Raw genomic sequence first — 26,201 nt, 5'->3', positions numbered from 1 at the left:
AATTACAAAGCACGACACAGATGCTATCTTACATTTTAATTATGATAAAGTTCACATAACATAAAATTTAATTACTTAACCATTTCTATGTGGATGGTTTAATGTTCAGTACATTCACATGGTATGCAACCAAGCTCAAGATTTTTTTTTTTTGCCTCATAAAACTGAAATTCTATAACCATTAAACAAACAACTCCCCATTGCCACTCCCCAAGTCCCTGGAGACCACCATCCTACTTCCTATCTTCCTGAATTTGACCACTTTGTCAAATTCATAGGATTTCACCACCTCACAAAAGCAGAATCAGAGTATTTGTTCCTTTTGTGTCTGACATTTAGTAAGATGTTGTCAAGGTTTAATCATAGGTCAGAATTTCCTCCTTTTAAACATTGGATATTTCATTGTAAGGATTAGTTCCTTCCAACTTTCAGCTGCTTTGAACATAGTTGTACTGTGAATGCTACCTTCAAAGAGTATGTAAGACACTGAGGAAGAATTGAGGGTCTCAAAGATGCATTAGAGTTGCCTCAGAAAATGAGGAGATTTTCACCATCCAGATGATGGAGGGGAAGGTCTCTGAGGCAGAGGGCAGACTGCACACTGGAAGCTGGGAGGATGTGGTGCTTTGGGAGAACCTACACACAACCAGAGTGTAGTGGTGTGTGTAAGTCAGGAGACATTCTGGCTGCAGATGGAGGTGAGGAAGAGCTTCCTACCAATTTGTCTGCTCTGGTTTATTCTCTTCTTTAAGAGTCTGCCCTGTTCCAGGCCAAGGACCTCAAGTTGAGTATAAAGGAACATCACAGCAGACATGGACACTGGCCGGTTCAGCTCACAAGTCTCTCTGCCATCTCCCATGTGGATCTTCCCTGTTCTGTTCAATTTGCTTTTGACTTTGAACAAATCCCTAGGTCCTGCCTCCATCACAGGCCCTGGTTCCTCACCCTTGACTGAGTCATGATTCTGGGCTCCACTCAAGTAACAATGAACTCACCCCATGGTCCCTGATGGAGTGGACTTAGGGCTGTGCACTGGTTCCCGCAGCAGCTCTCCCAGCCCAGTAAGGATCAGATCTGTGCTAAAGAAAGAAGCAGTCTGTCGGGGGAGGGCAGGGGGATGGCAACTCAGTGTGGATGTATAGGAAGACAAGTATACAGAAAAGACCAAGAGACGGGAGCAGGTTGCAAACAGAGGGCACCGTGGGAGGAAGAAAGATTTCAGAAATACAAAGAAGAAAAGATGGAAATGAGATACTGGAGAATTAGGGACAGGAAGCTAGGACTGACTTCCCAGACTTTGTATGAATAATCAGGTGTCACATATAGTGTCCTGGATCAGGTCGAAATTGAGCCCAGGAGCCCAGGAGCCCAGGGCCCACCAACCACCATGAGGGAGCTCACAATACAGGGGATAAAAAATGCTTATATCCCCATTCTGTGGTCAGTTTCCAAGAAAGATTCACCTACATATCACTGATTAAATCTGCATCCATGAGGTACAAAGAGCCCTCCCCCGCCCCTCCCCCCTGACACACTGACAAGGAAACCAAGAGCAGATGTGGTGCTAAATCTTTAGCTGGATTTTAAAGAGGCAAATGGCTTAAACTAACCTTTTTGCTTCGGTCAATGAGTGCTGCCAGCTCCTTCAATACCAGAGGCCCATCCAAGCTGTACCTGAAGTTAACATTTTTAAAGTAAATCCATCCTTCCTCAGGCCAGGATGGTGGTGGACGAAACTCAAGTTCCCAGGGTGCTTCTTTCTCAAGGTCTGTATATTCAATCTCCCTTTCTACTGAAATCATCTGAAACACATATGACATCACATGAGTTAGTATCAGAGGGTCTTGTTTATGGATGTTTATCTTTTTTATTTATTTATTTATTTTTTACTTTACAATATTGTATTGGTTTAGAAACTGTAAATGAGACATTTTGCTTTTTTATCTTTATATCTGATTTTATATGGTTCAGAATATCTCAGGTCTCTTAGCATCCACACAGGACAGAAACAGGAGTTTGATGAGGCCTTGGATGATTTGCAAATTTGTTCATAATCTTCAACACTTTTGCTTACAGCCACTTCCTTCAAGTTTATATTAACACTAAAAGAATTAGAGAAATGAATGGTAAGATTTTATTGATCTACTTTTCACACCTGAATGAAAAACAAGAGCATTTTGCCAAAGAAAAGAATATTTACGGACACCAATCAGTAATGTGTGGCCACAGAAGGGCCATGTGTTATAGATAACAGAACTGGATGGTCATCAAACCTCCATTTAACTATTAGTTATTTTCTATTCTATTAGAAGAGAGAAGTGAAAAGATTTAATTTTTATTGCTTTTCTCCCTTTAGGAGAAGTTGCAAATATTCAAAAGTGTGTAATTTATATATTGACTAAGGCCTCCTGAACAACCATGATGCCACATCTTTGAGAGCACTTTCTGAGAGGAAGCTTATCCTACCAGAAAGAAGGGCCACCAGAAAATTCAGGTGTTCAACACACACGAGAATAAGAGATAAAATGGGGAGGGGCAGGAGAGAGGAGCATATTAATTAAAGAAACCTCAAAAAACTGAATTATTTTAAAAAATATGAGGAATCACCCATTAAGAAACAAAGATAAACAAGCTGCTAAGAAATTAGCTTCTCTCCAGGATTTCAGAACCTCCCACCTACAGACATTTATTCTATTTGAGGACAGTTTGATATTAATATAAAACGTTCTGACATGGCACACATAAGCCTGAGAAAAGACATATATACTTTATTTTACATTAACTTTAAGCAGATGGAGAAGAACGTTAAAAAACTTTGTTAACTAAGATGTAAAAATAATAGTTTTACTATTTTACATAAGAATTGCTTTTATGCCACTTAACAGCAAGGAGACCTGGAAAGGCTAAGAACAGAAAGATAAACATCACCATGTTCTCAACTTCGGCACTTTGCCTGACGCACCACTGGAACATCCCCGTGAGTGTGAGCATGAGAGATAGGACCAGGCCAACCTGCCCGAGATTCAAAGCTAAACGAGGAAGAAGAGGATTGATGTTAGTCTCCTTCTCAACCCCTCATGCAGCTCCTTCTGTCACGTTACAAAGAAGACTCCTTTATTTTTATGAGTTTTAAAGGAGTATAGTTCATTTACAAAGTTGTGTTAGTTTCAGGTGTACAGTAATGTGAATTAGCCATATATATATTTATTTATTTACTATATATATATATATATATATAATCCACTCTTTTAAAGTTATTTTTCCCATACATGTCATTACAGAGTATCAACTAGAGTTCCCTTTGCAATACAGAAGGTCATTTTTAGTATCTATTTTACATATAGTACTGAGAAGACTCCTTTATAACATTTAAATCATTTGCATGTAATAATAGTATTACTCATAATATTACTTCTGATGATCGAGATAATGCAGTTTAAAAACAACCCACTATGAGGGACTTCCCTGGTGGTCCAATAACTAAGAATCCAAGCTTACCATCAGGGGGGCTTAGGTTTGATCCCTGGTCAGGGAACTAGATTCCACATTCCACAACTGAGAGCTCACATGCTGCAACTAAAGTCCTGCCTGTCACAACTGAGACTGAAGATCCCGCGTGTCCCAACTAAGACCCAGTGGAGCCAAATGAGAAAGTAAATTTTTTAAAATATTATGAATTTAGAAAGCATTAACAATGTTGTTGTTCAGTCACTAAGTTGTGTCTGACTCTTTGTGATGCCATAGACTGCAGCACACCAGGCTTCCTTGTCCTTCACTATCTCCCAGAGCTTGCTCAAACTCATGTCCTTCGAGTCAGTGATGCCATCCAACCATCTCATCCTCTGTCATCCCCTTATCCTCCTGCCTTCAATCTTTTCCAGCATCAGGGTTTCTAATGAGTTGGCTCTTCGTGCCAGGTGGCCAAAGTATTGAAGCTTCAGCTTAAGCATCAGTCCTTCCAATGAATACTCATGACTGATTTCCTTTAGGACTGACTGGTTTGATCTCCCTGCAGTCCAATGGACTCTGAAGAGTCTTCTCTAGCACCACAATTAAAAACCATCAATTCTTCTTTCTATTATTGGGATATTTTATTACTATAGACTCTCAGTCTCTTCACTTTCTGCCATGAGAATGGTATCCTCTGTATATTTAGGGTTATTGATATTTCTCCTGGCAACTGTGATTCCAGATTGTGAGTCATCCAGCCTGGTATTACACATAATGTGTTCTGCATATAAGTTAAATAAGTAGGGTAACAATATACAGTCTTGTCGTACTTCTTTCCAATTTTGAACCAGTCCATTGTTCCATGTCTGGTACTAACTGTTGCTCTTCACCTGAATACAGGTTTCTCAGGAGACAGGTAAAGTGGTCTGGTATTTCTATCTCTTTCAGAATTTTCAACAGTTTGTTCTGATCCACACAATCAAAGGCTTTTGTGTAGTTAATTAAGCAGATGTTTTCCTGGAATTCTCTTGCTTTCTGTATGATCCATCAAATGTTGGCAATTTGTTCTCTGGTTCCTCTGCCTTTTATAAACCTAGGCTATACATGTCAAAGTTTCCAGTTCATGTTCTGTTGAAGCCTTGCTTGAAGGATTTTGAGCATAACCTTACTAGCATGTGAAATGAGTACAATTGTATGGTAGCCTGAACATTCTTTGGCATTACCCATCCTTGGGATTGGAATGAAAACTGACCTTTTCCAGTCCTGTGGCCACTGCTGAGTTTTCCAAATTTGCTTATATATTGAGTGCAGCACTTCAGCAGCATCACCTTTTAGGATTTGAAATAACTCAGCTGGAATTCCATCACTTCCACTAGCTTTGTTCATAGTAATGCTTCCACAGGCCCACTTGACTTCACACTCTAGGAAGTCTGGCTCTAGGTGAGTGACCACACCATCATGGTCATCTGGATCATTAAGATCTTTTCTGTACAGTTCTTCAGTGTATTATTGCCAGGTCTTCCTAATCTCTTCTGTTTCTCCTAGGTCCTTACGATTTCTGTCTCTTATACTAGTAATTCCAACCAGATTGAGATATACTTTATAGTATTATATAGGTGAGGATCATGTCATTATTCAAGGTCATTCCTGGTGGCTCAGTTGGTAAAGAATCTGCCTGCAGGGCAGGAGACCCAGGTCAATCCCTGGGTCAGTAAGATCCCCTGTAAGCAAATGTCAACCCAATCCAGTATTCTTGCCCGGAGAATTCCATGGACAGATAAGCCAGGCAACATTCCATGGGGTTGCAAAGAATCAGACACAACTGAGTGACTTTCACTTTCACATGTCATTATTCATATTTTTGTTCTTATGGCTTCAATTTTCATTGTATAATTTCACTTTCTACATCCAATGTAGTTGCAGTTGCAACCACAAAAACAAGGCAATTTAATACTTTAAATCTAAAGTATTACTCTCGTTGTTCCATTATCAAAGACTGTGATTCAGGGTTATTACTACGGAATAGTTAGGGATGGTAAATTCGTGCCATGCACTCCAACAGCTGCTCATCTGGCATCCACACAACAGTGAGGACACTGTTCTTTGCTACAGAGACTCTCTGCCCACTACACCAGACACCTACAACCAAGAGATCCAAGTAGCTCTAAAGTTAAACCTAAACCCTAAGCTGTACAAAAAGCTTAATAGTAAATTTGGTTCTCTCCATCCACATACAGGACACTACCTGGAATGTTCAGAAGGTCAGCTTACTAGAGTTGCATGGACCTCAACCAATTTAAAGAAAGATAAAAAGATAAAAGTTCTCAACAAAGACCTATAGTAAATAAATGAACAAACAAACAAACCACCCAAAGTAATCTACAGATTCAGTGCAATCCCTATCAAATTACCAATGGCATTTTTCACAGAATTAGAAAAAAAACTTTTACATTTTGTATGGAAACACAAAATACCATGAAAAGCCAAAGCAATCTTGACAAAAACAAAGTAGAAACTTGAAGCTGGGTAGACAGGCTCCTTGTCTTCAGACTATACTGCAAAGCTACGTAACTGAAACAATATGCTACTGGCACCAAAAACAGAAATATAGATCAATGGAACAAGATGGAAAGTCCAGAGATAAACCCATGCACCTAAGGTCACCTATGACAAAGGAAGCAAGAATATACACTGGAGAAAAGACAGTCTCTTCAATAAGTGGTGCTGGGCAAATTGGACAGCCACGTGTAAAAGAATAAAATTACAACACTCCCTAACATCATACACAAAAATAAACTCAAAATGGATTATAGACATAAATGTAACACCAGACAAAATATAATTCTTAGATGAAAACACAGGGAGAATTCTCTCTGACATAAATTGCAGCAAGATCTTTTTTGATCGGCCTTCTAGAGTAATGAAAATAAAAGATAAACTGCCACTGCTAAGTCACTTCAGTCGTGTCTGACTCTGTGTGACCCCATAGATGGCAGCCCACCAGGCTTCCCCGTCCCTGGGATTCTCCAGGCAAAACACTGGAGTGGGTTGCCATTTCCTTCTCCAATGCATGAAAGTGAAAAGTGAAAGTGAAGTCGCTCAGTCGTGTCCAACCCTCAGTGACCCCATTGACTGCAGCCTACCAGGCTCCTCCATCCATGGGATTTTCCAGGCAGGAGTACTGGAGTGGGGTGCCATTGCCTTCTCCGAAAAGATAAACTTATGGGACCTAATTAAGCTTAAAAGATTTTGTACAGCAAAGAACACCATAAACAATACTGAAAAGACAACCTGCAGAATAGGAAAAAATATTTGCAAACAAAGTGGCTGACAAGGGATTACTCTCCGAAATACACAAACAGTTCATGCAGTTCAATATTAAAAAAATACCCCAATCAAAAAATGGGCAGAAGATTAAAACAGACACTTTCCAACGAAGACATACAGATGGCCAAAAAGCACATGAAAAGACGGTCAACATCTCTCGCCTCACACTAGTCAGTATGACCATCATCAAACAGTCTACAAACAATAAATGCTGGAGAGGATGTGAAGAAAAGGCAACTCTCCTACACTGTTGCTGGGAATGTAAACTGGTACAGTCACTATGGAGAATGATATGGAAGTTCCTTTAAAAACTAAAACCAGAGCTGCCACATGATCCAGCAAGCCCATTCCTGGGCATCTATCCAGAGGAAACCATAGTTCCAAAAGGTACATGTACCCTAATGTTCACTGCAGCTCTATTCACAATAGCCAGGACATGGAAGCGACCTGAATGCCCATCAACAGAGCAATGGGTAAGGAAGATGTGTTATCATATATACAATGGATTATTATCCAGCCATAATAAAGGGCAAAATAATGCCATTTGCAGCAACATGGATAGACCTAGAGACTTTCATACTAAGCGAAGTATGTCAGACAGAGAAACATAGAATATGATATTGCTTATACATGAATTCTAACAAAAGGCAACAAATGAACTTATCTACAAATCAGAAATAGAGTCACAGATGTAGAAAATAAACTTATGCTTACCAGGGGTAATAGAAGGGAGGGATAAATTGAAAGACTGGGATGAACACATATATACTACTATGTATAAAATATTAAAATAGATAACTAATAAGAAACAAATGTAAAGTACAGCAAACTCTGTAATGATCTATATAGGAAAAGAATAAAAAAAGGAGTGTATACATGTATATATATTTCAGATTCATTTTGCTATACACCATAAACTAAGACAACTGTGTAAACCAATAAAACTTAAAAGAATGGTCCGAGCCAGCCAAAGCAGGGGCCCAAGACACCACAGGTCTGCTGGAGGCACTTTCAAATCTGGTCTTTGCTCTTAAAGATTCTGAAAGTCCAAAACAGAAATTCTTTTCTAAAGGACAATTTATTTGAAATATTAATTAAAATGCAAATTACTAAAAAAAAAGATACATGCACCCCAATGTCCATGGGGTATGGAAAAAGAATCTTTGATAAAGTGGATATATGTAAAACAGATTCACTTGGCTGTACACCTGAAGCTAACACAACATCATAAATCAACCATACATGGCCAATCAAAAAATTTTTAAAGAGGTCTCAACAAAAACCTACTGTAAATAAATAAGTAAATGGAAAAAAAGATGAAAGTGCTCATCATGATACAAATGAGTTCACAAGGACCACACAGTGGAGTCACATGCTGCAGACACTGTAATTCATTAGAACCAAGCAGTATATATTAGACAAGATGGCAAGAGTTTAATAACTACAAAGCTATAAACTGTAAACATACTACAAATATTCACATGTTTACTTACTTTCTACCAGAATCAGGGCCCCAAAGGCAACAACAGTGACAAAGATGGCACAGATGACATCCAGATACACAGCGAGCCATCGGGACGTCGTCAAAAGCAGGAACCAAGCCTCTGGATTTGTGAACCGTAATAAGCATAATACATAAACAGAAAAACCATGTTAGCTGTTTCTAATGAAGGAGAAAATTTCCTCAGTTGAGGTATAGAAGATTTTATACAAGGTAGGACAGCAAAGTCATACACTCAAGGAACCTGAAAATTCCAGAAAACTAGGTTCTAACCCAAGACAAGGTATGGGACACACAGGAATCAGTCCAGGAAGCCTGCATTGAAAACGTCAATATTGTGAAGTAATTAGCCTCCAATTAAAATAAATAAATTTATATTAAAAAGTAATAATAATAACAATAAAAAAAGAAAATGTCAATCCACAGGTTATCAACAGAAATATGATCACAAGAAAGAAGATAGAAAATCGTCTCATTGGTGCATTTTCTGCAGTGCTGGGCCTCAGCGTGAAGATCGTCCTCTTACATGTCAACTGTTCCCAGCTCTCTGGCAGCAGAGAGCACAGCTCTCACTGTTTCCAGCACCTTCTGCACTCACCACAGGGCCCTGCAGTGTTTATTCATAAGAGTCAGTATCTACATGACCATCAGCTAACAGGATTTGCATGTGGTTTTCAAAATGCCATTTTATCTTCAAAATTTTCTACCTAGGAAAAACAACTTCACCGATACAAAGTATAATCAAGTGGGTGACAAATCAGGAAATTAGTTTTGTCAATCACATATGCTACCCTCCATGCTCTGAAAAGAGTTGACAAAATACAGCCTGGGGGACAAGAATAGCGACCACCTGGTTCTGAAAAGAAAATTTTATTGGAAAACCACCATTCGCTGATGTATTATCTTTGCCTGTCTTCGTGCTACAACAGGCAAGGTGAGTAGTTGCAACAGACACAGTACAGCACACAAAGCCTACAATATTTTCTATCTGGACCTTTGCAAAAAACAAAATTTTACTGAGTCCTGCCCTAAAGAGACAGAAGTCCACAGGGCACAGTGATGGAAGGACAATGCAAGCCAGTCAGGGGAGAAAAGCAGGGGGTGATGGGGAAGAGGGGAGCACAGAGGGGATGCTGAGAGGAAGGGGGGGGAGGCAGGTGTGCAGAGGGGGACATGGGGTGACACAGAAAGAGGTGCTGGCCTACTAGGCCACCTGAAAGGGAGGTCAGGCCTCAGAAGGCAGCACATCCCATCTGAAATTATTTCCAAAAACTTACAGACCTGAGTGCAAATCCTGATATGCGTCAAACAGCTCCTGAAACCTCTGTTCAGCTTTGTATGCCCGGATGGTCCAGAGTCCCCGCAAAGAAGATGCTAAGTGGGAAAACACTGGGCTCCGTGCTGGGGAAGCAGAGACAGACACACCACAGAGAAAGTCAGGGAGGCTGGATGCGAAGAAACCCACTGACTCCTGGGCTATGTGGTGACACCTCCCACCAATAGGAATCCTCCATGTGACCCTCACTCCTGCTCACATCAGGTTTCAATTTAATGACCTGGGAATGAAAGATTCTCTTTGAAACTATGCTTGACCAAATTCATTCACAGCTAGATTTAGATAAAGAAATTCTTTACCAGTTCTCTCATCAAGGTCCTCTCAAACACACCTTCCTCCAAATTCTCCTGGTATCTATCCAGGTAGAAATTGTTCACAACTTTTACAAAATTTATTGAGTATAGTTGATTTACAATAATGTGTTAGTTTCAGATATATAGTATAGTCATTTAGTTATTTTTTCTGATTATATTCCATTACAGGTTATTACGAGATGGCTGAATAAAATTTCCTGTGCTTTACAGTAAATCCTTGTTGCATACCTATTTGACAAATAGTAGTGTGTCTATTAATTGCATATTTCTACTTTGTTCCTCCCTCCCTCCCAATCCCCTTTGGTAACTTTGTTTTCTATGTCTCTGAGTCTATTTCTATTTTGTGTACAGATTCATTTGTATTATTTTTAGATTCCATGTATAAGTGATACCATATTTGTCTTTCTCTGACTTTTAAAAGAAATATTATTCTCTAAATCCATCCATGTTGCTTCAAATGGTGATTTTTTTTTTTTTCATTGTTAACTAATTTTTGAATCAGTAGCATTCTAAAATTTAATTCCTCATTAGAGTCCTCACCACCTTGAATTTGATGAGCTACCTGTGTGTTGTCTCCACCTTAGATGAGTAACCTAAGGGCTGGGATAGAGTCAGTACATCCCCTACACTGGACCAGACCCAGACCCAGGACAGGGTGAGACGAGTAAGGGAGCAGACAGTCTGCCACCTCCCCCATTTGGGCCTCCCCCTGCACCTGTGCCAGGAGCCTCTGTGCGGGTCATGGAGCACCCAGTGCTGCACCGCCCTTGTGCCCACAGGACCCGGCAGATGAGGGGCCTTTGAATGGTCTTGACTTCTGCTCCAGGAATCTGATGGATGCTTTCATAACTGCCCTGCTGGATCTCTGAACTGCGACATGATCTCACACTTTCCCTTTGTCCTTTGTTCACGCAAAGAGCTGAAAGTGACTCGGTGGTGCCTTTGTTCATGCAGTTGAGTACCTGTGTTCTCACTCCCGCATCCACACTGCTCTCTCTCTCTTCACTCTAGTGACTAACTTTTTAGCTTCCTATAACGTTTTGCTTATAAGAGCAACATAAACTCAGATGGAGCTCATGCTCCAAATAATAAAGGCAAGGGACTGTGTTCAGACCTTTTCTTCAGACTAGCAGGTGTCCCAACCCACCCCCAGAACTCAGACAGGAAGCAGGGTGCTCACAGGGATGATGCAGGGGTATTACTGGGCCCATCACCCTGTCAGAAGGATGGTGAGAGTCCAGTTCCAACTCACTAGAACCAGGCTCTCATTTCCTGAGCAAATGAGGTTATGTCAACACTATTCATCACAGCCAAGGCTTCTGAGCAGGAAACAGACATGGCTGTTCCCCCAGGAAGAGTACTGGAATGAACTCTCCAGAGTGGCCTCCCTCACCTGCTTCCCTGTCAGAAGATCAAAGTGCAGCTGATTCTCTCCAGCAGGGATGGAGGGCAGGGTCAATTTTAGAAACCAGGTGTCATCTCAGCCTTGAACGCCAGGGAACCAAACACCCCATCACCTACCTCACCTCATGCCCAAGAGTTACAGGCTGAGGGAATCTGGGCCTGTAAAGTCTATCCTGCTTCTCTCAAACCCCATTTAGGGCTGAGCAGGATGCCAGGATGAGTGAACTGGAGGGTCTGCAAAGAAAATTAGTTAGTACAGGGGGAGAGGGGATGTCAAGGTTCCGGTGGTGTATTGCCCAAAGTAACACTTTTCCCACAAGCACTGAGCTCGCTGTCCTGAAGCAGACTATGTCCCAGTCATGGTGTCAGCTCACAGTCACAGACACGTGTAACCCTATAGTTCACATGACTGATGCCTGTGTTTCCCACAACCCTGAGGACACTTGGGGGCAAACCTCCCCAGGACGGCAGATCTTCCCGGGCAGGATGACCCCAGGCTGACAGCCCTGCTGCAGATGATCATTCAAGCTATGTGAGACCTGCTAGTTGTGAGTAAGTTCTTGATTGCCTCATGTTCAAGGTTCCAGTGCCTTTGGTCATGACCAGCAAGTACTTTACAAGCATCAGTTCAAGAAATCCTCATGAGAACTCCAGAGACTGAGGGATTAAGAGCACTCACTGACCAAGATTAACTATTTTAACCCACCAAAGTGACAGACCTGGGTGTGAGCCATAACTTTCTTAATCCCAAGGTTCTCCTTTTAATCACAACAGCAGTGTCTCAGTTCAGTTCAGTCACTCAGTCGTGTCCGACTCTTTGTGATCCCATGAACCGCAGCATGCCAGGCCTCCCTGTCTGTCACCAACTCCCAGAGTTCACTCAGACTCATGTCCATCGAGTCAGTGATGCCATCCAGCCATCTCATCCTCTGTCGTCCCCTTCTCCTCCTGCCCCCAATCCCTCCCAGCATCAGAGTCTTTTCCAATGAGTCAACTCTTTGCATGAGGTGGCCAAACTATTGTAGTTTCAGCTTTAGCATCATTCCTTCCAAAGAACACCCAGGACTGATCTCCTTCAGAATGGACTGGTTGGATCTCCTTGCAGTCCAAGGGACTCTCAAGAGTCTTCTCCAACACCACAATTCATAAGCATCAATTCTTCGGCACTCAGCTTTCTTCACAGTCCAACTTTAACATCCATACATGACTACTGGAAAAACCATAGCCTTGAGTAGACGGACCTTTGTTGGCAAAGTAATGTCTCTGCTTTTGAATATGCTAGCAGTGTCTCAGAGGAAGAATAATCAGGGTTAAGGATGCCTGCATGTGACAATGTGCATTTTTCTCCACGCTTTGTTATATATGTTCAGAAAACCCTCAGTTACCATCCAACAGCCCTCATCACTACTGCACATCTTATTAAGCATCCAAGGTTGAACAGAGTTCCTGGGAATCTAGTATGAGAACTCCTTAAAACAGCAGACTTGATGATCCATGGTCCTAATACACCTGACACACATCATAACCCTCCCCTAACATTGCTTGTAACAGACCTTACTAGTTGATCCTAGCACCTTTCAGACAGAGTTTCGATATGGCTTCATCATTCAGCCACTGCCAAAGGCAAAAAGCTGGTTAGAGAAAGACAACAAAATACCACCCTGGTTTTATGTACTTGTCCATTGCTATGCTCACTTTTGTAAAAATGTGCCTCTGAAAACCCTATTATAATTAGCTGGAAAATGTCATTAAGATGAAAATGTCACCTAAGCTTCCAGAGGCAGTTAGGCAGTAGGATCTGAAACTAAACTTCAGGACGTCAGCAGTCTTTCACAGCGCAAGCAGGATTATGCCTTCTGGTCATAGCAGTCAGGTGTCCTTTTTGCTGGTGGCTCCAGTAGTGACCTGAAGATATACTCTCACTCACTCAGTTGCTCAGTTGTGTCTGACTCTTTCTGACTCCATGAACTGTAGCCCACCAGGCTCTTCTGTCCATGGGATTATTCGGGCAAGAATACTGTACTGGCTTGCTATTTTCTCTTCCAGGAAATCTTCCCAACTGAGGGACTGAACTCATTTCTCCTGCATCTCCTGCATTGACAGGCAGATTCTTTTATCACTGAGCCACCTGGGAAGCCCTAAAACATACTTTCAGTTACTATTTAGAGAAAACAGTGGTGTCATCATTTCAGGCACAGACCTACCACCTAGAGAGAACATAAACAGTTCTAATCAGCTGGCCACCACATTTGGTTACCTGGGGTGTGTAGGAGGTGGTATCTCAATTGAATTTAGTGTCTAACTTATTGCAGAGTACTAGGATGCAGGAAAATCCACATATCCCACAGAGATGATGCCAAAGTTCTCAGACTCTCCAGCTCAAATACTGAGAAAATCCTGCACTGCTTTTCAAAAAAGCCTCAGGAGCAGCCCTTCTCTCCACTTTTCGTATGGATGGGAAATGGCCCTTCCCCAGGCAAAAATCTCTGTCAAGTGTTCCTTCTGGAACAATCCCTCATTGAATATACCATAGAGCTGCTTTTCAGAAAGACTCTTGAATGACCCCATTTCATGGGCAGCCTCAAACCATAAAATATCTGAAGCCTTGTCTTCACAGAAGACCGGATGGAGCTCATCATTCCTCTTCTGCCTCCCCAGGTCCTTCCATCAGTCAAGTCACATCAACAGAATGTCACACACACCTGGACTCTACTGCTCCCCATCCATCCAAACACCTCACAAAACTGGACCTTACAAAGGTTAGCTGGTTCTCTTCATGACTGAAATTTTTCTTTACAGCTTTTATGAAATAGATGATCACTATCCTTTTTGCAACTAATTAGAAAATATCTCTTTAAAAGGTGAAATTGTTAGTCGCTCAGTCGTGTCCAACTCTTTGTGACCCCATCAACTGTAGTCCACCAGGATCCTCTCTCCATGGAATTCCCCATGCAAGAATACTGGAGTGGGTTGCCATTTCCTTCTCCATGGTAACTTCCCGACCCAGGGTTCGAACCAGGGTCTCCTGCATTTCAGGAAGATTCTGAAGTCAACTGGGAAGCATCTTATGTGTTTATTATAAAAACAAAACATGCAACTGCCACGGTGAAAAAAAAAAAAAACTCATTTGACTGGATAACTGAGATTTTTTTCCACTTGGTAGATACAAAGAACCATGAGGTTCAACATTCTCTTCTTGGCTTGGTTTCTAGAAGGTTAAGTTGGTATTAATTTGTAATAATTATTTATGGTTGAGGTCTCTGATATGAACATATTTCCACCTTACTTTTTGGCTATGGTTTTTATAACTGTTAAAATATATATACTTCTACTTTTCTTATTAGTTTTAATATTGATGAAATATGTGCATTAATAATAAGATGAATTATTTCATCATCTGTGATTACCTGCACAATAGAATGATTATTCATAAAATGTGATCCCCATTATTATTTTTTTTTTTTTGGATGCACCTTGCAGGTTCCTAGTTCCCTTACCAAGGATTGAAGCAGCAGAAGCATGAGTCTTAACCACAGAACCACAGGAAAGTCCCTGTTCCCATTATTATAAAACTAGGAAGCTGAATGGAGTAATAAACTAAATGAATACTGAACTGATGCCCATCTTGTATCCTCTTAAGGGATTCTTTTCAGCATTGTTTATATGAATAGCTTTAAGAAGTGGAGGACCACAAACAGTGTGGTGTCAACCCAAATACTAGTAATAATAAAGAGCAAACCTGAAAATAACAGGGCTTATCTTTCAATAGGGCTTCCCAGGTGGATCAGACAGTAAAGAATTCATCTGCAATGCAGGAGACCTGGATTCAGTCCCTGGGTCTGGGAAGATCCTCTGGAAAAGGGAATGGCTACCCACTCCACTATTTTTGCCTGGAGAATTTCACGGACAGAGGAGCCTGGTGGGCGACAGTCCATGGAGTTGCAAAAAGTCAGACACAACTGAGTGACTAACATATGTCTTTTCAATACATTTAACAACTTCAACATACTTGAACATGTGAAAAAAAGTATTTTTCAAATATATCACTTCTGACATATATTTCATGAGGTCTCCTTTACTTTTCTAATCTTTTCCTTTCCTTGTCATTTCTGGTAACTTCAGGAGGAGAAAAAAATTGTCTATTTTCCTTCTATATTAGTTCCAACATGATAAAATATTTTTAAGAAAAGTATTTACAGAGTGGATACTCTGTGTTAGGAAATATGTCATGAACAAGACAGAAATGGTCCCTGTCCTCATGGTGCTCACATTCATTCTCCTTGTGCTAAAATACAAAGATGCAGCTGACCTGCCACCAGTTTATTTGCCTTAAGAACCACGCTGACTCACAGTGGCCATAACATTCAATTATCTAACGTTGACTTGTGAGAAATTCCAGAAGACAGAGTCTGCAGAATTTCAGGGGTCTGGTTAATTATTGCATTAATGGAAGCCAGCCTGCATTGCCATCCCAACCTGAGAGCCCCGGAACTCACTTGTACATTCCAGGCGTTTCACATCGCGTGATGTCCTTAAGAAATACCACCGGAGGACAAAGAAAATGATGCCAAGTGGAATCACAGGTATAGCAATCCAAGGAATCGCAGCCACCATCACGACCACCATACCAACCACAAGAAGAAAAGTCTGAAATAGCAAAAATAGATGCAGAGGCCTCCTTATGAAGGGTACTTTTCAAAGATAAACTGTAATGATTTGTTCTATTAGGATTAAACTCCTTTCCTCAAAAAGATTTGTTGGGACAGCAGGGAATCTTTCTCTTCCAAATAAATACAATTATAGGTGGTCCTCATGATATTTAGTGCATATGCCAAACAGGATGATAAGAATTTTCTAGGTATCCGCACTTGTGATACACTCAGTAGCCCTTTGAGGCAGGCATTACTACTTTTAACAGATGAGAATATTTGAGGCTCAGAGAGTAGGAGCTGAATCCCAAACTATCAGGAATCAGCAGGTGTTACTAGAGAGATGAGCGAGCAGGCATCACAGGTGAGGAATCCAGATGCCTCAGCTATACATGGAGGAATAAAGACGTGGTTAAATAAAAAGTCTGTGTCCAGAAAAGTAGGACAAAATTTAAATGTTGACCTTTGGAAGTAGGAATTTCTCCTTCAAGATTTTCTATCCATAGTTAATACTTACTGCGTGTTCACTGTATACAGAGCTATACCTTCATACCTTCACATGTATTAACTCATTAATCCTCACAATAGCTCTACCTAGTAACAGTATTGTCTTATTTTACAGATGGAGACAGTGAGGCACAGGGAGACGAAAAACAACTTGATGAATGCTGCAAAGCCTAAGTCGCGAAACAGGGAAGTCCATGTCATGAGTCTTTATGACATATATAAACTTGTCCCCAACATACAGCCATCTTTATATCGTTATAGTAAGTATTTAAAATGCCTGTTCCAAAGATTAATGATTGTAACAACGACATATTCCATTACCAAGTGTTTACTGTACGTAAGACAATGGGCTAAGAGCTCCATGAGCATTTTCTTAATCATCACATTATCCCGTGAGATTATTCTATCTTGGTCAAAAAAAAAGAGAGCAGGTAGAAGAGAAAACAAAATCATTGGTTGTTGCTGCTTTAAGCATCCATCTTCATCAGGAAAAGTATGATACCCTTACTTTTTAATAATGCAATCAACATTTAAGAATGCAATCAACACTGCCTGCCTATTATGACAGTGGGGAGTGGTGGTGGGGATGTGCAGGTTCAGTCTGGGCCAAGGCCTCCGAAGCTTATGATTTCAGGTGGATATGAATTCATGGTGATTTGCACAAGGCAGAAAGTGCTGGGGAAACACAGAGAAGAATTCAGGAACACATTTAGACAATTCTAAGAAGAGACTTATGGCCAAATTTTACAGGCTGGTTGAACAAATAGAAAGAGTGGCAAGAAAACTTGCAGGCAGCAACTACAATTGATGGAAATTTTGACCAAAAAGGAGCTGAGATGAGAAGTTAAGATGCCTGTCTGAGTTAACACTGGTTGTTATAGGTCCTCTCAGCACCAGGACCTGCATCCATGCTCACCACCCCAGGACCTCCCCACCTTGTCACCCAGGGCAGCTGGCCCAGGCGCTTCTCTGAGAGATGGGTTAGGGGTGGTCATGCCTGTATCACAGAGACTTGGGTTATCATTTCACAGCTCTTCCTGATCAGTTTTCTCAGAGGATCTTCACAACCATCTTGTGAATGAGAAAAGTAAGAACTTCATTTTCATTTATAGATATGGCATAAAGATTGGAGGGTAAGTGGTTGTCCTAAGTGTTCCCAGGAAGGATGGCAGGTCAAGGAGAAAGGCAGGAGCAGTTTGTACTCAGGGAATCCTAGAGTCTTGGCCACAGGCAAGAGGAGCCTGGAAGGAGAAGGAAACGTCCAGAACTGTGACTTGGTGTCCAGGAGCCCTTGGGAACCAGACTATATTATCTGGATGGAGACCCATGTGCTTTTCCTGTTTTTCGCACATCTGCTGTGGTATCAAAATAAAACCCAGAGTGAAGAGGATGGGATTCTGAAGCAATACTTCCCAGTCATTAGTGGAAAAAAATAGCCCTGACTGACCTCTCTCCTATTAGACCTACAGATGAACAACTGCTTACAGCCACTGCATTAAGCATGAATTCCACCTGCTACAACCTTCATGTTCATGGGGAGGGGTTCTGCCAGCTCCTTCTAAGTCTGGTCTTAAGTCACCTGGCTCGCCACTGTTGATTGTCATAAGTGAAGTGAAGTCGCTCAGTCATGTCCGACTCAGCGACACCATGGACTGCAGCCTATCAGGCTCCTCCATCCATGGGATTTTCCAGGCAAGAGTACTGGAGTGGGGTGCCATTGCCTTCTCCAATGTCATAAAAACCTGCTAAAATGTCAATAAAAAATTCAAATTACAGTTTTTTAGCATACTCACTGGCTTAAAGCTCAACATTAAGTAAACTAAGATCATGGCATCCGGTCCCATCACTTCATGGCAAATAGATGGGGAAACAGTGGAAACAGTGGCTGATTTTATTTTGGGGGGCTCTAAAATCACTGCAGATGGTGACTGCAGCCATGAAATTAAAAGACACTTACTTCTAGGACTTCCCTGGTGGCTCAGATGGTAAAGCATCTGCCTACAGTGCAGGAGCCCTGGGTTCAATCCCTGGGCCAGGAAGATCCTCTGGAGAAGGAAATGGCAATACACTCCAGTACTCTTGCCTGCAAAATCCCATGGACAGAGGAGCATAGTAGACTACAGTCCATGGGGTCACAAAGAGTCAGACATGACTGAACGACTTCACTTTCACTACTGCTTGGAAGGAAAGTTATGACCAACCTAGACATCATATTAAAAAGCAGAGACATTACTTTGTCAACAAAGGTCCATCTAGTCAGGGCTTTGGTTTTTCCAGTAGTCATGTATGGATGTGAGAGTTGGACTCTAAAGAAAGTTGAGCACCGAAGAATTGATGCTTTTGAACTGTGGTGTTGGAGAAGACTCTTGACAGCCCCTTGGACTGCAAGGAGATCCAGCCAGTCCATCCTAGAGGAGATCAATCCTGGGTGTTCATTGGAAGGACTGATGTTGAAGCTGAAACTCCAATACTTTGGCCACCTGATGCGAAGAGCTGACTCATTTGAAAAGACCCTGATGCTGGGAAAGATTGAGGGTAGGAGGAGAAGGGGACAACAGAGGATGAGATGGTTGGATGGCATCACTGACTCAATGGACATGAGTTGGGTAACCTCCGGGAGTTGGTGATGGACAGGGAGGCCTGGCGTGCTGCGGTTCATGGGGTCTCAAAGAGTCGGACACAACTGGCGACTGAACTGAACTGAACTGAGCAGACTCACATCGTTTGATGGACAACATTCATCAGGTTCAATAATTTGGCTTTCCCCAGGTGAAGGCCTGTTAAGACTAACCCAGCCTGGAAGATAACCTGGGAAGCAGAGGTAAAATCAAAATGAAGGGCTCCAAAGAAGCTGAGCCAACACTTTTTCCTTAGGTATGCATTTGGTTCAGTTCAGTTCAGTCGTTCAGTCGTGTCTGACTCTTTGAGACCCCATGGACTGCAGCACCCCATGCCTCCCTGTTCATCACCAAACTCCCGGGGTTTACTCAAACTCACGTCCATCACGTTGGTGATGCCATCCAACCATCTCATCCCCTGTTGTCCCCTTCTCCTCCCGCCTTCAATCTTTCCCAGTATCAGGCACTTTTCAAATGAGTCAGTTCTTTGTTTCATGTGGCCAAAGTATTGGAGCTTCCACCTCAGCATCAGTCCTTCCAATGAACACTCAGGACTGATCTCCTTTAGGATGGACTGATTGAATCTCCTTGCAGTCCAAGGGACTCTCAAGAGTCTTCTCCAACACCACAGTTCAAAACATCAATTCTTTGGCACTCAGCTTTCTTTATAGTCCAACTATCACATCCATACATGACTACTGGAAAAACTATCACTTTGACTAGACAGAACTTTGTCTGCAAAGTAATGTCTCTGCTTTTTAATCTGCTGTCTCAGTTCAGTTCAGTTCAGTCACCCAGTCGTGTCCAACTCTCTGCGACCCCATGTATTGCAGCACGCCAGGCAACCCTGTCCATTACCAACTGCTGCAGTTCACTCAGACTCACTTCCATTGAGTCAGTGATGCCTTCCAGCCATCTCATCCTCTGTCCCCTTCTCTTCCTGCCCCAATCCCTCCCAGCATCAGAGTCTTTTCCAATGAGTCAACTCTTCGCATGAGGTGGCCAAAGTACTGGAGTTTCAGCTTCAGCATCATTTCCTCCAAAGAAATCCCAGGGCTGATCTCCTTCAGAATGGACTGGTTGGATCTCCTTGCAGTCCAAGGGACTCTCAAGAGTCTTATCCAATACCACAGTTCAAAAGCATCAATTCTTTGGTGCTCAGCCTTCTTCACAGTCCAACTCTCACATCCATACATGGCCACTGGAAAAACCACAGCCTTGACTAGACAGACCTTTGTTGGCAAAGTAATGTCTCTGCTTTTGAATATGCTATCTAAGTTGGTCATAACTTTTCTTCCAAGGAGTAAGCGTCTTTTAATTTCGTGGCTGCAGTCCCCATCTGCAGTGATTTTTGAGCCCCCCAAAAATAAAAGTCTGACATTGTTTCCACTTTTCCCCATCTATTTCCCATGAAGTGATGGGACCAGATGCCATGATCTTAGCTTTCTGAATGTTGAATTTTAAGCCAAATATTTCACTCTCCTCTTTCACTTTCATCAAGAGGCTCTTTAGTCCCTCTTCACTTTCTGCCATAAGGGTGGTGTCATCTGCATATCTGAGGTTACTGATATTTCTACGGGCAATCTTGATTCCAACTTGTGCTTCATCCAGTCCAGCATTTCTCATGATGTACTCTGCATATACATTAAATAAACAGGGAGACAATATACAGCCTTGACATGTTCTTTCCCCATTTGGAACCATCTGTTGTTCCATGTCCAGTTCTAACTGTTGCTTCCTAACCTGCATATAGGTTTCTCAAGAGGCAAGTCAGATGCTCTGGTAATCCCATCTCTTTAAGAAGAAGACCCATTATTAACACTCTCAGAGCTCCAAAGTTAGGTTACATACCTCAGATTTCATGCCACTAAATTCAGAAATAATTTAAAGTGGTTGTCTCTGACATCTACTTGTAGGTAATACTATAGCCACCCTCATTGTGGATTGAATATCATATATATATATATATATATATATATATGTATATATATATATATATATATATGTATATATATATATATTATCATGGCATCTGGTCCCATCACTTCATGGGAAATAGATGGAAAACAGTGGAACCAGTGTCAGACTTTCTTTTTTGGGGCTCCAAAATCACTGCAAATGGTGATTGCAGCCATGAAATTAAAAGACGCTTACTCCTTGGAAGGAAAGTTATGACCAACCTAGATAGCATATTGAAAAGCAGAGAAGTTACTTTGCCAACAAAGGTCTGTCTATTCAAGGCTATGGTTTTTCCCCAGTGGTCATGTATGGATGTTAGAGTTGGACTGTGAAGAAAGCTGAGCACCAAAGAATTGATGCTTTTAAACTGTGGTGTTGGAGAAGACTCTTGAGAGTCCCTTGCACTGCAAGGACATCCAACCAGTCCATTCTGAAGGAAATCAGCCCTGGGATTTCTTTGGAGGGAATGATGCTGAAGCTGAAACTCCAGTACTTTGGCCACCTCATGCGAAGAGTTGACTCATTGGAAAAGACTCTGATGCTGGGAGGGATTGGGGACAGGAGGAGAAGGGGACGACAGAGGATGAGATGGCTGGATGGCATCACTGACTCGATGGACGTGAGTTTGAGTGAACTCCGGGGTTGGTGATGGACAGGGAGGCCTGTCTTGCTGCGATTCATGGGGTTGCAAAGAGTCGTACACAACTGAGAGAATGAACTGAACTGAACTGAAACAGTGTATGTGTTTACAGTTATATGAATATACATTTCTGAATCTTTTATTGCCAGCTATCTCAAACCCTTTATAGAAGTTGGCAGAAGATGAAAATAGTATCTCAACAAAAAGTCATTTGAAGAAGGAAACAAAAGATTCTGTTGTACAATACACATGCCTTTCCTGAAACCAAACTCATTTCTTTCTCCTACATTCCCAGGAATTCCAAGAAACCCAGTTAAAGCTACACATACAATTCCCCCATCTACTTGGATTTCAGGCCCATATGATGGCCCATATCACCAAGGCCAGTGTTTCTACACCTCTGTCACACTGGCACAGAGGCAATAATGGGTATACAGAAAGAAACATATTGTCCCAGAAGCAAGTGACTCAAGTACTACTGCCCCCCAAATAAAGAGAATCATTATTTTTATATATTTCCCATTTGGAGCACATTGTTTGGAAAATTATATCCAAAGTCTGTGAATCCACATAAACTAATAAAAAAAAAAAAATTCTTAGATGAAATCTTTCACTTTAGAGAAAATGGTGATACAGAAAAATTCTTTAGTTTGCACAGAATGACAGCCTACACCTAGAGAGGATATTCCACTAGCCCAGTATTGTGCTTAGACAGGATTTAGAACAAATCTTCCTGCATATTATCAGGGAGGTTAAGACTCTACATCCATTCTTAATCTTAGTAAAAACTGGGATATACCAACAACATGAACAGATGGTAATGGGAATTAAATGAGGTCACACACATAAAGTGTTAACCAGTTCATGCATAACAATAGAAGCTCTAACTCCATCATTACTACCATCAGGTGCTCTGGGTGCCAGCAGCCAGGGGAGGAGGGATGAAGTGTTCATAGATTGAAGAGCCCAAAGAATCTTAAGAATCTCATGAAGTTGGGCCCTAACAGGCCTCTCATTCTAACCACTAGAATAGTTTAGTATTATCCAAGAACGTATCAGAGCAGATACAATTTTTCTTAGATGTGGTGATGAGGTCACATGTACCAAAGTGACTGTGGCTTTTCTTTGGTCACAGTGAAATTCACATCTGAGGTCTATTTTGTTTGAAGATGCACTTTTAAAATAATATGACCAATAAACTTCATGCCTACTACAGTTTTTGTCCTCTCTGAATTATCTTCCCAACTCTAAGCCTTCCAAAGACTGACAAATTTTGGGACATGGCAGTAAGTAACATTTTTTGAGATGTTTCTTTTCTTTTTTAATATATATTTTAAAGAGATGTTTTTTTTTTTCTTATTCTGTATCATTTTTCTCTTTCAGGTTATCCTTTTTCTGAGTGAAGACTGGCTTTTTTGAAACTCCTAAGCACTTATGGGAGACTAAGGGGAAAAGTGCTGGAGCTCTGAATCAACAAAACCAAACAAGATTATTCAATATAGACCAAAGAGAAGATCAATTTGACATTCACTATTTTATGTACCGTGAAGTGGTACACTGATACCAGTGGAAGTACAAAATCTGTATTTTGTAAACTCATGAATCTCAAGAAGTTGAACTGTGTCCACTCCAGGTTGGCATTCTTGGTGGAAGCAAGTAGCCTGGTTAGGTTGTCAGGATAACTAAGGCAGAGGATAGGTCCCCACCACCTATGGAAGGAAGTCCCATGAGCATCTTTCATCCTCCAAAAGGATGCTGTGTTGTGAGCAGCTGTTTATGACAAGCCACACTGATTTCTAAATGATTTGTAAGTGAAATATATAAAAAAGCAGCAAAGAAAAGAAAATAATGCTTGTGAAAATGTTAATGGTTTTGTTTAAAAGTCTGACCAACCAAAAAACTTGAAAAATAAGACTTTGCTTTATTGCTAGAGGCTACAGGATTTCTTTGGAAGGAATGATGCTAAAGCTGAAACTCCAGTACTTTGGCCACCTCATGCAAAGAGTTGACTCATTGGAAAAGACTCTGATGCTGGGAGGGATTGGGGGCAGGAGGAGAAGGGGACAACAGAGGATGAGATGGTTGGATGGCCTCACTAACTCAATGGACGTGAGTTTGAGTGAACTCCGGGAGTTGGTGATGGACAGGGAGGCCTGACGTACTGTGATTCATGGGGTCGCAAAGAGTCGGACACGACTGAGTGACTGAACTGAACTGATGACCAGTTTTCTCATAACACAGAGATCCACAATTCTCTAGATCTAGCCAAAAAACAAAGAAGTAATGGTTTTGCCATGCTTCCAAATACCAATAATGGATGACACTTCATAAGACTTGTCATGAGTCCAAATCTCAAGTATTTCACAGGCTTTATATAATCTCATTCTCACATCAATATGAGGAGAGATTATCCTCTCCATTTGCAAAGCAGGAAACTGATACTCAGAGAGGCTTATTGATTTGCCCAAATTAAAACAATTCAGTCATTATGACCCTAAGTCTTTTCTTATAACTTCTGCCTGATACTGTATCACATACAGATACTGTATCACACATAGATACTGTATCACACATCATATATTTCCCCTTCTGTCTGCATTTTCTAACCCTGTTGGGTTTCTTGTGTTTCTATCTGGTCTCTCCCATGAGGGGGCCAGTTCTATATTCCCAGCTATTTAGGGAATAACAGCCTGTTCAGTTCAGAGAGCAGAATGATCATTAAAAGATCTTAACAGTGCTCACTGGGCTTCCCTGGTGGCTCAGTAGTAAAGAATCTGCCTGCTAATGCAGGAGATGTGGGTTTGATCACTGGATCAGGAAGATCCTCTGGAGAAGGAAATGGCAACCCACTCCAGTATTCTTGCCTGGGAAATCCCATGGACAGAGGAGCCTGGAGCACTGCAGTCCATGGGGTCACAAAGAGTCGAACGCAACTAAGTGACTAAATGGCAACAGCAGCGGTTCATTCTGTTCATAGTTTTTCAGGCACTCTGTCTACCAGATCTAATTCCTCGAATCTATTCATCACCTCCATTGTATAACCATAAGAGATTTGACTTAGGTCAAACCTGAATGGCCTAGTGGTTTTCCCTACTCTCTTCATTTAAGCCTAAATTTTGCAATAAGGAATTGATGATCGGAGCCATAGTCAGCTCCAGGTCTTGTTCTTGCTGACTGATTAGAGCTTCTCCATTTTCATCTGAAAAGGACAGAATCAATCTGATTTTGGTGTTGATCATTTGGTGATGTCCTTGCGTAGAACTGTCCCTTGTGTTGCTTGGAAGAGGGTGTTTGCTATGACCAATGTGTTCTCTTGACAAAACTCGGTTAGCCTATGCCCTGCTTCATTTTGTACTCCAAAAGCCAGACTTGCCTGTTACTCCAGGTATCTCTTGATTTCCTACTTTTGCATTACAATTCTTTATGATGAAAAGGACATCTTTTTTTGGTATTAGATCTAGAAAGTATTGTAGATCTTCATAGAACCAGTCAACTTCAGCTTCTTTAGCATTAGTAGTTGGGGCATAGACTTGTAATACTGTGATGTTGAATGGTTTGCCTTGGAAGAGAACTGAGATCATTCTGTCGTTTTTGAGTTTGTACCCAAGGACTTCATTTCAGACTCTTTTGTTAACTATGACAGCTTCTCTGTTTCTTCTAAGGGATTCTTGCCCACAGAAATAGATACAATGGTCATCTGAATTAAATTCGCCCATTCCTGTCCGTTTTAGTTCACTGATTCCTAAGATGCCAATATTCACTCTTGTCATCTCCTGCTTGACCACATTCAATTTACATTGATTTATGGACCTAACATTCCAGGTCCCTATGCAATATCATTCTTTACAGCATTGGACTTTACTTTTACCAACAGACACATCCACAACTGAGTGTCATTTCCACTTCAGCCCAGCTGCTTCATTCTTTCTGGAGCTGTTAGCAATTGCCCTCTGCTCTTCCCCAGTAACATATTGGATACCTTCCAACTTGGAGGGCTCATCTTCCAGTGTCATATATTTTTGCCTTTTCATACAGTTCACGGGGCTCTCACAGCAAGGATACTGGAGTGGATTATCATTTCCTCCTCAAGTGGACCATGTTTTGTCAGAACTCTCCACTATGACCTGTCTTGGGTGGCCCTGAATGGTATGACTCATAGTTTCATTGAGTTACACAACCCTTCACCAGGACAAGGCTGTGATCCATAAAGGGGAAAGGAAATGAGAATTCAGTCACTTAAGCTCGGCCAAGCTGTTGATTGTTGTTGTTGTTTTCTCTTCCTGAATGAGGGGTGTGTGAGGAAGAAAGGTTTTGCAATTTGGTTTTCCTCAATAAATTAAAGCATTTTGCTGAGGGCTGCTGCATGCAACTTCTGATGCTCAGAGAAGCCCCTCTTTTTTTAATTTAATAAGTGATTTTTTTGATATTTTAAAATGTATTTATTTTTAATTGAAGGATAATTAAAATGCCTAAATTTATTTATTTTTTCTGGTCCA

At 41.3% G+C, this 26,201-nt stretch overlaps 1 protein-coding gene across 1 annotated transcript in view; it reads right to left on the bottom strand.

Moving 5' to 3' along the window:
- The window catches only part of LOC102283914 (ATP-binding cassette sub-family C member 4-like), a gene marked incomplete at its 5' end in the record, with an annotated part of 162,023 nt that overhangs the window by 49,484 nt on the left and 86,338 nt on the right, over window positions 1-26,201 (bottom strand). The window contains 5 exon segments of the mRNA XM_070366897.1: window positions 1,611-1,802; window positions 2,929-3,029; window positions 8,271-8,381; window positions 9,560-9,679; window positions 15,829-15,979. Of these exon segments, the coding sequence (XP_070222998.1) occupies window positions 1,611-1,802; window positions 2,929-3,029; window positions 8,271-8,381; window positions 9,560-9,679; window positions 15,829-15,979 (675 nt within the window).

The sequence above is a fragment of the Bos mutus genome, unplaced genomic scaffold, assembly GCF_027580195.1.
Source record: "Bos mutus isolate GX-2022 unplaced genomic scaffold, NWIPB_WYAK_1.1 CTG242, whole genome shotgun sequence".
NCBI classification, from domain to species: Eukaryota; Metazoa; Chordata; class Mammalia; order Artiodactyla; family Bovidae; genus Bos; species Bos mutus.
Note: the sequence above shows the minus strand (reverse complement) of the source record. Positions and strands in the feature narration are given on the sequence as shown.